At 48.1% G+C, this 12,661-nt stretch overlaps 1 protein-coding gene across 2 annotated transcripts in view; it reads left to right on the forward strand.

The window, feature by feature from the left end:
- Window positions 1-1,846: 1,846 nt before the first annotated feature.
- The window catches only part of TBC1D21 (TBC1 domain family member 21), an 11,849-nt gene continuing 1,034 nt past the window's right edge, over window positions 1,847-12,661 (forward strand). The window contains exons 1-9 of one of the 2 annotated variants that reach the window (XM_003784491.2): window positions 1,847-2,053; window positions 6,475-6,582; window positions 6,720-6,823; window positions 9,074-9,168; window positions 9,644-9,754; window positions 9,885-9,985; window positions 10,794-10,890; window positions 11,188-11,288; window positions 12,137-12,253. In XM_003784491.2, coding sequence (XP_003784539.1) covers window positions 1,994-2,053; window positions 6,475-6,582; window positions 6,720-6,823; window positions 9,074-9,168; window positions 9,644-9,754; window positions 9,885-9,985; window positions 10,794-10,890; window positions 11,188-11,288; window positions 12,137-12,253 — 894 coding nt within the window. In that variant the 5' untranslated portion in view covers window positions 1,847-1,993. The remainder of the gene's footprint in view (window positions 2,054-6,474; window positions 6,583-6,719; window positions 6,824-9,073; window positions 9,169-9,643; window positions 9,755-9,884; window positions 9,986-10,793; window positions 10,891-11,187; window positions 11,289-12,136; window positions 12,254-12,661) is intronic. The other variant, XM_003784492.2, reaches the window with a different exon arrangement.

Raw genomic sequence — 12,661 nt, forward strand, 5'->3', positions numbered from 1 at the left:
AAGGCTATTACCTGCAACTTGCAGATAGGGAGCCAGAGGTGAAAGGAAGTTCAGTAGATGATCTATGTCCACCATGCTCATTTTAGAAGCCACAATGGATTTAGTACTCAGATTTAAAGACTTCCAACTCTTTACCCAATCCTCAACTTCTCAGGGAAAAAAGGCAGTTGATTCTTAGTTGTCTAGGTGGTTAATATGGACCAACAGGAGCATAGATGATCTCAGATGATGAGTAATACCCATGCCCCGCTCCTGCTCTGGACATCAGCTTTGAAAACGTGGGAACCTCTGAATGAAGGTTCAGAGGTTCAGGGGGTGATGCAGGAGAGGCCCAGTTATCATTCCACCCCTCCCCTACTCAGAGCTGCCCACCTTCCGCTCCAGGAGACCCAGGGACAGCAGATTAAAGAGTCTCTTAACTCTTTCCCCAGGTTGGGATGGGGTGGTGGAGGGAGGCAGATAATGAGGCGTTTTGATTTAAAAGGCTTCCTGCAGCGCCGCGGGCGAGCAGAGCAGTAACAGTAAATGAGACAATGAATTGTGTCCACCGAAGACTTGCATATGGACACTGATTCATTATGTTAATAAGGACGTGAAAGCCAGAGGTTGACTGTATTCTGATTTCATGGCTGGGGAATCTGTGGCTCAGAAGGGGGGGGAAACATCCAAATTTGAGGCCAGAGTCCAAATTCCAACTCCAAGCTCTTGATTCCAATTTGGTTCCTCTAATTGCTATCATCATCTAATGACTATGGATGCTGGTTTAGAGCCAGATGGGACCTGAGCAGAAATGAAAGCAATACTTAAGGTGGGGAACAGTGCTGCTGGAGCCAAATGGAGCCAACCTCCCAGATCCATGCGACAAATACTGAGCATCTACCAAGGGCCACAGCAGCAGGATTGGCAAGGGAGCACAAAAGACTCTGACATTGACTCTGGCCCAAAGGAACTCAGGAGGAGAGGGGCATGTACAAATCTCTGTAATACACACAGAGAAGGGAGGAAAATGAGATTTAAGAGCACTTCATTTATTCTCCCATTTAGTCATTTGTTCACTCAGGCATCATTTTAAATGCTCTGGATATAAAGATAAATAAAACTGCTCTCCATCTCCAGAAGTTAGCATTCAAATACTGCATCTGAGGAGATTTATCAAAATATGTTCCCCAGGCCTCCAGCCCAGACATACTGATTCTGAATCTTTCAAAGTCGTACTGGGGATCTCACCTAAGAGACTACAGAGACTTAGTAACTTGCGTGTTACACAGTGTAAGGGTGTTCAGCACACTCCCTGGGTGAAGGGCTCAACTACAACTTAAACTTTACCTTAGAAAAGAAAACAATGTAACCTAAACATTTGTACCCTCATATTAATCCGAAAAATTTTTTAAATGTATTCAAGGATATGAACTAATCAAGGAAACATAAAAATAGAAAGTAAAACCCAAGTGTTGTTTTGAATAAGTTCCAATATGCTCTTATCTTTTTTTTTTTAAAAAAAAGTGGTACCAAGAAAACTAAAGCTTGTATTCAAGGTATTCTCCAGGTTGGAGTGCTGATCTGGTGGACTAACAAGTTAAGGGAGTCCAGAGGAGAGCCAGAGATGGGAGAAAGTCTTCCTGGCCTCCTCTCCCAGGAAGCCCACCCTGCCCAGCTCCGTCCAGCCCAGACTGACGCCTATGTCCTCTGAATCCTTCCTCCATTGCATGCACTGCAATTTTCCTGAACAACCAACCAGTAGGCTTAGTCCCTATGTGTGTGTCTTGCCTCTGAAGGTGAGTACCCCCATGTTCCAAGTCATTGTGATGAAGGTTCCAGAAGCCTGACAACATGACTGATTGGCTCCTGTGGGAAGTCAGAAGAGACCCAGTTCCTCATGGGAATGCAACTCATCTCCAAAAAGGAAGATCAACTTCCTTGGCTAATTAAGCATCACTAGGGCTCCAAGATAGTTCTGGTTTGGAGGCTGCTTTGAAGACAGCTAACAGGGGCCATGACCACCCTCTCTCCGGAAAACAGCCTTTCTGCTAGACAGTCAGCCTCCTTCATCCTGGTGCGTGTTCTTCATCAGTTCTGACCCTAATCTTTGGTTTATACTTGGGCCATTTTCCTCTGATGAGTTAGAAAGGCTAGGACCGTCAGCTGGCTACAAGGTAGAACAGGGGCCATTGTGCCTTGGTCTTACCATCAGTGTCAACAACAAGACTGAGAAACTCAAAACTTCTTTTATCTTCTCTCTAATCCAGTGTTACCTTCTCCCAGATGCATCATTCTAACTTGACTGAGTTTTAGGTTTCCAAGTTCAACCCTGAAGACTGATTAATTTTCTTTGGAGCTTTTGCCAACAATTTTGGTATGCTGCCACCAGGTGGCAGTAATGCTTTGTTGGTGGGTGGTTCTAAGCCCAGTTACCAAGACTATCTATTTGTTAGAAGTTGGCCTCAATCATAAAAATTTCCCACACAGTATTTTTTCAAAATCATAACTAATTATAATGACCTTAACCAATCTCAAGTACCATTGATCATAGTGATTAAGAGAGTGATACATAAAAATGCAAAATGGGCACCTCTCTCCCTGAATCTTAAACATTATTACTTTATTGCAGATTATCACTAGGCCTTGATTTAAATTTTCTTTATAGCATTCTCATTTCTCTGAACTTAGAGAAAGCTAATAATAAAATAAACTGTCACATAGTATTTATTACGTACAATAACTATTCTAAAATGCTTTATTTATAGTCATCCATTCTCATCACAACCCTATGAGATGAATGATGCCATTATCCTCATTTTGTAAGTGATAAAATTAAGGTATAGAGATTAGTAACTTGCATGTTGCCACATGGCTAGTCAATGGGAGAGCTAGTGAGTATTTATACCCAGGAAGTTGGGCCACAAATTCCACCTAAAACAGTGATTCTGCTTTAGTCTGGTACCCAAACCTGTAGCATTAGCACCAACTGGGAACTTGGGCCCCAAATCTTCTCGACCAGATACTTAAGATGGACCCCGGAGAGCTGTATTTTTTGAGAATCAGCCCTCCAGATAATAGTGATGCTTGTCTAACTTTAAGAACCCTTGTTTTAAACTATTTTCTTTTCTTCTTTTTTTGAGACAGAGTCTCACTTTGTCACCCTTGGTAGAGTGCCATGATGTCACAGTTCACAGTAACCTCAAACTCTTGGGCTCAAGCGATCCCCTGCCTCAGCCTTCAAGTAACTGGGACTATAGGTGGCTGCCACAACACCTGGCTATTTTTAGAGGCAAGGTCTTGCTCTGGCTGAGGCTTGTCTCTAACTTGTGAGCTCAGACAATCCACTCGCCTCGGCTTCCCCGAGTGCTAGGATTTAAACCTTTTTCTTAATCACTGTGCCATACTGATGATACACCCTCCACACCTGGGTGGACAGTGATTGCTATGGGGAGCCCCTGTTACTATTGGGAGTGCGTCTTGTTCTCAGGTGGAACTGGAGTGGAAAAAAGATTGAGAACTTTAAGCAGAGTCAATGATCTTCCCCAGGCATTATTGGAGGTTCTATGACTATGAGTATTTAGAGAACTTGGCATCAAAAACCCTCAAAAAAAGTTTTCCTTATCTTCCATTGACTTTCCTATTTTACTGAACATACTATAGGAAATCCCTAACCCAGTGATGCAGAGGGAAGGTGGGGTGGGGAGATGTATCCCTGAAGGGGCAGCATGGCCAAGGTTTCCCTGGGTTTGCTGATGGACAGCATTAACCTGCTTAGACATAACATGAAGGTGGGAGGAGGTTTCCAAAACTGCTCTACCTAGCAATACTCTTCCTCGGAGGCTGGGAAAGGTGCCACTACAGAGCTGAAGGGTATCTGAGCTACATATTTCTCCCTTCCGGCTTACCAAGTAGTTGTACCCAGAGTGTGGGGAAGGGTGTTAATAGGTTAATGGAGCAAAGAATGGAGAAGAATGAGTGAGGATGAAGGTAGATTCCAGAAGCTATCAAGCTGTCAATCTTCACCACTTAGGAGGACCCCAGATACAGGTTCTCCGATTTCTAGCATAAACAGGTGGTATGGATGTCCAGTGAGAAGTGAGGAAGGGAACTTACACTGGGACATTTTCCTCTTGATCTTCTGCATGTCAATAAGCTGCTTCTTCTGATCCTTGGCTTCTTGGCAAGTGGCTTAGATATTCTTATGGGTGGCCTGTGGTTTGCATAGGTTTGGAAAGATGCGGGTAATTGGTAGGTGCAAAGGAATGGAGTTTCCTGGAAGAAAGAGACAGTGACTTTTTATAAACAAATTCAACCATGGCAAAGTAGGCAGATGGCCAATTGTTTCAGGTAGAAGTTTCATAACACAAATTCTCTGAGTACTCAGCAGATGCTTTTGTGATGCTTCTAATTATTTCTGCCTTATTATGTTGATAGCATATCTTTTATTATGGTGTGTTGTGCATATTACATTGATTTCGCTATTGTCTCCCTTTCGCTGTATTTAATTTTTTTCCATATCTTTTTTCATCATTTGTTTTTTAATCTTTGCATGGTATTTTATTTTAAGGTATACCTTTTGTTTACAGCTTGTGTAAGATACATATTTATTTTCATTCAAACTGAAAATCCTTGCCTTTTAATGAGTGAATGAGTGTCAGTTGGGAGAAGGAGGTGGCGGTTAGAATGGGGAAAACCTGGTTCTGATGACAGTGATGGTGCCTATGGAGGTGGGGCTTGGCATTAGGGCAGACTCTGCTTCCCAAGATTAGGCCAAGGCTGAGGTTTTCTGTACCTCCTTGGGTCCATATATTCTATTTTGATTCAGAAGACAGAGTGTGTATGAGTTACTAAAGAATGTATTTCTCAATTCATCCCCATCAAACACGCAGTTAGTGGAAATTGTCCCAATTTGGAGCCTCTGGGCTCTTATTTTTAGTTTCCAGGGCTGTTTTTCCTTCTGATACTTTGCTGTGCCTCACCTATCACCCAGGACCTTGTTAGAAATGCATCATCTTGCACCCCAAACCTTCTGACTCAGAAACTGCACTTCAAGAAGATCCTTAAGTAATTTGAATGCAAATTTGATTTTGAGTCACCCATGTCCACGTTTGGGTATATGGTCAACAGGAAGCTGGTATCATGTATATCAGCTCTGTCCATCAGCACATCTTTTTTGTAGTGTGGAGTTCAAGATAGTCTTCTCTTGGCTGGGTGCAGTGGCTCCTGCACACCTGTAATCGCAGCACTTGGGAGGCCAAAGCAGGTGGATTGCCTGGGGTCACAGCCCTGAGCCACAGCGAGACCCTGTCTTTAAATATAGCCAGGCATTGTGGCGGGCACCAGTAGTCCCAGCTACTTGGAAGGCTGAGGCCAGAGAATCACTTAAGCCCAGGAGTTGGAGGTTGCTGTGAGCTATGATGTACAGCACTGTACCAGGAGTGACAAAGCGAGACTCTGCCTCCAAACAAAAACAAAAACAAAACATATTCTTCTCTCCAATCAGAGAGAATACTCCAAGAAGAGAGGAATCTTCTCCTACTCCAATAGGAACCTGAATGTCTAGTTATTATTTTGTAAACATTTTGAATTACTTTGCAAGCAATATACTCACCTCCCTGACACACACATACACACACACACACCTTATCTAAAACAGAAACCATTCCTTGTGATGAACTGTTTTACATCTCCAAGAAAGGTAAAGTGGAGCTCATGAATGTGTCTAATTAGTGCTTATTTTATATTTTTCCATTATCAAGGCAGTAAACATAATTATAAAACATTTTGGAAGTACAAGAAAAAGATAAAAAGTATTAATTCTCTTCTCAAAGATAATCACTGTTGTTTTTAGTGGATTGGTTTTGTTATTTTTTTCAGTCTTTTTTCCAACAATTCTTATAGTGGTTAGTGCACTGCATATAGGGGGAGTGTCCCCAAAGTTGCCATAATAAGGGAAATGGGGAGGTGCAGCTAAGTGTATGTACCTTTATTTGCAAAATATTTTACAAAATATTCTCCACATGTCAGCCACCATGTGCCAGGCTTTTTTACATTTAGAATATAGTACATTAAAAAAATAAAAAATGTTTAAAAAGAATATAGTACTTAAAGGGATGTTGAATATATAACTATATTCTGCTTTTTCTATTAACATTTGTATTTTTCCAGATTATTCATTTCTTATAAACATTCATTTATATGCTTCACTATATTCCATTGCTTATATAAACCACAGTTTACTTAACTATTCCCTTATTGCAGAACAGTTAGAGTGTGTGCATTTTTCACGTTGGTAAAGTATTGTCAATGAAAATTATTGTGCCCACAGAATTTTTTCTATGTATTTTCCATAATTTTCTCAGGATAGATTTCCAGAAGTGAGCCAGGCAGTGAGCTTTGATTCATACCACAAAATCCAGAGCATATTATTTAAAAATCAGGTTTTGAAAAAGCCAAAGTCTCCTAAAAGAAGGCTGGACTGTTTCTCTTTGCCAGGTGAAGAGAAAACCATCCATTGACAAGACGGAATGGGACGGCTTCTTTGACGAGAATGGCCACTTGGCCAAGTCGCGGGACTTCATTTGTATTAACATCTTGGAAAGGGTACGGTCCCCCAGCTACGCATGGCCTTGCCCTGGAACTGAGGGCCGTGAGTGAGCAGGGGCAGGCATGGCACTGGGCAGAGCCCTTTAGATGGGCATCCGGAGGGCCCATGATCCCCACCTTCCACCCCACCCTAGGGTCTGCACCCCCTCGTGAGGACGGAAGCCTGGAAGTTCCTCACAGGCTACTACTCATGGCAGAGTTCCCAGGATGAGCGGCTCGCAGTGGATAGCACAAGGAGGTAGAACATTCCAGATCCTCGGTCAGGGGAGGGTGGGTGGCACGGCAGGGGGCAGGCGGTGCCCACCCCAGCCTGCAGATTCAGGCTTCTCCCTCTATACAGACTTCTCATTCCAAGAGCGAAACCCCGACCCAGGCCCAGTGCACAGGAGCTATGGCCCCATTTGTGCCAGTGCCCTCTACCCCAGCTCGTTTACCAGCTGCCAGGCGCCGGCTTGATCCCAGCATCTCCTCTTACCCTGGCCCCAGTCTCACCCTTCTCTGGGACCTTTGTATTCCACTCTGAAGCAGCCCTTGAACTTGGTCTCCCACATGCTTCCCTGGGCCCCATCACCTATCCCTCCTCCTCTCTGACCTTCACAGCTGAGCTGCCTCCTGGGCTTCACTGCCCTCCTCCCTGCCCACACCCAGCATCTCCTCCCCATGTAGGACCCAGCCTGGGCTGCTGGTGTCCTTAGGTTAAATATCCCAGTAGTGTAACTGGTAGCATTTCAAATAGCCCATCCTCTCTTCCAAGGCCTTCTGATCCTGGCTCCCCCTAATCCCAGCTCTTGCCTGCCTGACTCCCCATTTTCTCACCCCCCATCCCCTCCCCTGCTCCAGCACAGACCACATTTGTACTCCCCTCTGCCCTTGATTCATTCTTTCCCCTCCACCCACAATGGCTGTTCCATCATCTGCCCATCAAAACCCCACCCTTCCTTCAAGGCCCTGATCAGACAGGACATCCCCTCCAAGAATCTGAAGTCTCAGATTCTTCTGAGACAGCCAGGAGGAGGCACTTTGGTTCAGTAGATAAAACACAGGTTTTCAACTTGGACTGTCGTGAATTTGGAAGCCAGGGTCAATTCAGCTCTATCATTTACACCCTGCGTGAACTCGCCTGTGAATGTCACTGCTGAAGTCTCAGTTTCCTTCTTCATAAAATGGGGGTAACAATACATTTCCCAGAGTGATTCTGACGGTTGAATTAGGAATTCTAGGCAAGGAAGGTATCTTGTATAGTTGAGGAATGAATAGCTCTCATGATTTTGATGTGAATGCATCCTTTTGGACACCAGAGGCCCTTGATTTGCACTTCTCCTATGACGCTGAGTTCTTGGTCCAGCAGTAGTGACTCTGGAGCATGTGTCTTCTTCCCTACCAGGCCAAGAACAAGCATGGGCAGGGGCTGTCACCAATTCACCTTTGTCCCGGGCCCTCCCCAGGCCTGGCCCATCCATGTGAGGGCTCAGCACACGCTGGGGCAGATTGACTCCCTCTCAGAGGTGTTTGGCCCGGACTGGACTCACCAGTCCAGAAGCCTGGAGCAGGAGGCTGGGCTGGGGCCCTAGAGAGTACCTAGCCAGAGTCACCCACAGACAGCTAGAGAGCAATCCAGGGCAGTAGGGGACCTCAGAGAGTCTTGAGTGCCCGGACACGAGCCTGCTATCATCTGAGACTGCTGTAACGGAGTACCACAAACTGGGCAGCTTACAACAACAGAAATGTATCCTCTGACAGTTCCAGAGCTGAGAAACCCAAGGTCCAAAACACTGGCTCACTCCAAAGACTCTAGAGGAGAGTCCTCCCTTACCTTCCAGCTCTGGTGGCCTCAGGTGTTCCTTGGCTTGTGGCTGTATCATTCTAATCTCCACTTCTGTGATCACAAGACCTCATCTCTCTGTGTGTCTCTTGTAAAGACCCTTGTCATGGACTTTGAGGTCCACCTAGAAAGTCCAAGATGGTTCCATCCTGAGATCCTCAACTTCATCACATCGGCAAAGACCCTTTTTCCACATAAGGTTTATTCACAGGTTCTGGGGGTTAGGATGTGGACATGTCTTTTTGGAGGCTCTCCCTGCTAATCACATTCTACTGAAGGGCAGAAAACACTGCCTCATCAACCCTTCCAGTTCTGAGATGCAGCTGCCAGTATCCTCCCTACTGTACCGATGAGGAAACTGAAGCTTAGAGGTAGAAAGTGATGTCCCCCAGGCTTGGCCCCAGTTGTAGTCACAGAGCCAGGATTCAGGTGCAGCGGCTGGACCACAGAGCTGGGGTGGCTAAGCCAATTTCAATCTGCACTTTAGAGAGTGGGCAAGGTGAACATGGACAGAGATGAAGGGAGAGCATCACAGGTAAGAGCACAGTTGGGCAAGACTGCTGCCCTGTGTCTGCCACGATCTGGGCAGCTGCCACCACTCAGAGATCGCTCCCACTCATTGAAAGGGGAAGGCCACTTCATTCAGCCTTGATTCTGTTCTCACAGAAAGAACTATGAGGCCTTATGCCAGATGTATGAGAAGATTGAGCCCCTTCTAGAAAACCTGCACCGGAACTTCATAGAGACTCGGAATAACATCAGTGAGCACTGTGGGGTGGGAGCTGGGCAGAGGGGAACTGTCCCTGCCACCTTGTCAGCCACTTCTAGGGAGGAATGGGGCCTGAGGTCCTGGGAGCTGCCTTGACTTGTGCATGGAATTTTGCCACCCTCTAGTCTCCCAGGGTGTCCCAGATGCCCAACACCATGTTTCCCTGGTTGCATGATGTTCTTGCCTCCTCTCTTCCTCCCTTGGCTTGAACTAGGTTGGATTTGAACTGGATAGCAAGGAAGCTGGCTGGGGGTGCGGGGGCTGGGGTGGGCATTCCTGGCAGAGGGTTTGGCCTGGTCAAAGATTTGGAGGTGGGAAGAAACCCAGACAGCTCAGGGGTGGCGGGGAGTTGAGCCTGGGATGGCTGGGTGCACCTTGCATAGCCCTCACCCCAGGACGTGCCGGGCCTGCCCTCTCATTCACAAGCTTCTGCTGTGCCACCCACCTGTCCCTTGCCCCCCACTTAGCACACGACATTCGGAAACTCTATGACAAAGACCCCTTGGGCAATGTCCTCATTGACAAGAAGAGGCTAGAGAAGATCTTGCTACTAAGTTACGTCTGCAACACCCAGGCAGGTGAGCCCAGGGGCCAGGCACCGGCCATCCCAGGCCCCCCTTCTCAGATCCCCCCAGAGACCTGGTCCAGCCTTGGCCCAGGGCCCATGGCCTCCCCCAGCCCCTCCTCACCCTGTGCTCTCCACTGCAGAGTATCAGCAGGGCTTCCATGAGATGGTGATGCTCTTTCAGCTGATGGTGGAGCACGACCACGAGACCTTCTGGCTTTTCCAGTTCTTCCTGCAGAAAATGGTGAGGCCCAGGCCTGAGCTCAGAGGCAGAGACTCTCATTCCCCAAATGACCATCTCCTCCAGCCCTGAAACAGCTCTCTGGATCACAGAGGAGTGTGGGAGGCCAAGGCCATGCCCAGTGGGGTGGGTAGTAAGTGTGGGGGCAGTGGCAGGTGTTAGAGTTGAGAAGGTGCATAGAGCCACGCTCTGGGTCTAGCTCTCACCAAACCAAAAGTGCATGGCTGGCCAGGCCCAGGGACATCACCCTGCCCTGGCTTTCCCTTTCTCAAGCAGATCTCCTCCCTGCACACCCTCCAAGTAAAGCCTCCACCCTTCACCAGGCATCCAAGGCCTCCTCTTTGGTCTTGTGTGTCACAGCTCCCTCCATACAACTTGCATTCCAGACACACCAGGGGACTCGGTAGTCCCCAGATACATCCTACACTGATAGTGGAAGGGTTTGAAGGCCCTGATCACTGGACAGCCTTTCCTCATGATGTATGTGAGGCTGCCCTGAGCCCTCCCTCAGCCTTGCCCCACCCCTGCAACAGTGTGCCACTGTCCCTCCTTGTCCTGATTGGCTCTGGCCCAAGAAGATGCCCACAGACAGGCACTCTTGCACCCTCAGATTATACAGTCACAGACATACGTACGTGCATGAATGTGTACACACACGTGCACAAGCACACACGTGTCCCTAGACTCAGGGGGAGGAGAGCCTAGCCAGGGCCTCCAGAGCTGCAGTTGGGAGAAGAGGGGCTGGATCTTCTGGTGCCCTCAAGCTGAGGGGGACGGACTCAGTTTCCCTCCCTCCCACCTTCCTGTGCAGGAGCACAGCTGTGTCATCAACATTGGGGTGGGCAAGAACCTTGAAATGCTCAACAACCTGATCACCTTCCTGGACCCCATGTTTGCTGAGCACCTGAGTGAGTGGTCCCCACCTCCTGCCACCTCCCCTCCACTCCATCAGGACAGGAATGGGAGGGGAACCAGGACCCCGCCATGGGCAGCGGTTCCCAACCATTTGATCTTTCACCTGGATAGGTTAGGAGTCTGGACAGTTGAAAATCGACCCCAGTCTCCAGGGTGGTTAGAAAAGTAACATCTAGGGTTTTGTATTTCCCAAGGGTTTCCCATGCTCTGCTGCCTGGCCTCACCTGCGTGCATTGGCTTTATCGTGTGTGTGTTTCCTCTGACTGTGGCCTTGGCTTCTCTCCCCACAGAAGGGAAGGGTGCCGGGGCTGTGCAGTCCCTCTTTCCCTGGTTCTGCCTCTGCTTCCAGCGTGCCTTCAAATCCTTTGACGATGTCTGGAGACTCTGGGAGGTAAGGCACTCAGCTTGGCACTATTGGGATAGGCCTTAACTTCCTGGTACTCTCCCATTACTTCAGGCTTCAGATGGAGCTCAGTGCTTTGGGGTTTTGTTAGACCAGAAACCCTGTTCCCACCTTGCTGGAGGAAGCAGGATCATCAACCGTTCATGTAATCCAAAGGCTCCACTGGCTGTGCCTTATGTGGGGCATAGAAGGGACATTGGGGGCTGAGCCAGCACAAGGGTCTCTTCCCCCAACCCCAACCGCCTCTCTCCACTCTCACTTCCCCAGCCTTCCCTTCCACCAGACTGCTGGCTTCCATGAAGCCCTCTCTCATAAAAGGTGGACTCCTACAGTGGCCCACCTTTAGGCCATAAGGACCACCACCACCACCACTTCTGCTCTGCCCAGTGGCTGTTAATACCTGCAGCATCCAGCCCAACCATCAGCCTGGCCTTCAGTGCAGGCTAACTCTCACCTGCCTCACCCCTCCCTCCTGGGCTGCTGGTCTCCCTACCCAAATCCATGACCACCCCTAGGCCTTTGGTTACACCCTTGGATTGCTGAATTCCCATCCACTCTTGATTTGCCTTGACAAAACTCTACTTACATGCTACAGACAATTTCCCAGTCTCTCCTGATCCCTGAAGCCTTTATCTCTGAATTCCCCTCCATCTCTAGACAGCACGATACCTAGAACCCCAGGGGTACCTGTGCACTTGCCTGAGTGAATGAGTGAGTGAATGAATAAGTGAGCAAGTCAGCAGCAAGGTCCAAGAATGGCTGAGCCAGGGCATGTGGGGGCGGGTGCCTCACGATCCCGAGGGCACGGGGTACAGGCTAAGACCACTGGCCTGCAGGTGCTGCTGACGGGGAAGCCCTGCAGGAACTTGCAGGTGCTGGTGGCCTACAGCATGCTGCAGATGGTGCGGGAGCAGGTGCTGCAGGAGAGCATGAGTGGGCACGACATCCTTCTGGTGAGACCCCCCGCCCCTGGCCAGGATACCCCACCAGCTCCTGGAGGCCCTGACACCCCAACCCTTCCTCAGCTAAAAGACCAGGCTCGTGGGGTGCTGGGCTTCAGTGTCCCCTGTGCGCTGGGATGGGAGGGGTGTGGAAGGGCTAATGCTCTGAGCACCATTCTAAGGGCTTTTAACAGACCCGCTCTCTGCAGCCTCTTGACACGCCTGACATGGGGGTCTGTAATGGTCATCACCCCTCTGGTGAGCTTGTGAGGAAACTGAGGCTCACAGGGCAGTGATTTTCAGTGTGCCGTGAGAGGATCTTAGATGGGCCAAGGAAAGTTTCAGAGATCATTGATTACATTATTTTCAAAAGAATTTCAAAGCACAGTAAATATATTCCTTTTTTTTTTTTTTTTTTTT

The sequence above is a fragment of the Otolemur garnettii genome, unplaced genomic scaffold (genome assembly GCF_000181295.1).
Source record: "Otolemur garnettii isolate 467f Iridium unplaced genomic scaffold, OtoGar3 scaffold00011, whole genome shotgun sequence".
NCBI classification, from domain to species: Eukaryota; Metazoa; Chordata; class Mammalia; order Primates; family Galagidae; genus Otolemur; species Otolemur garnettii.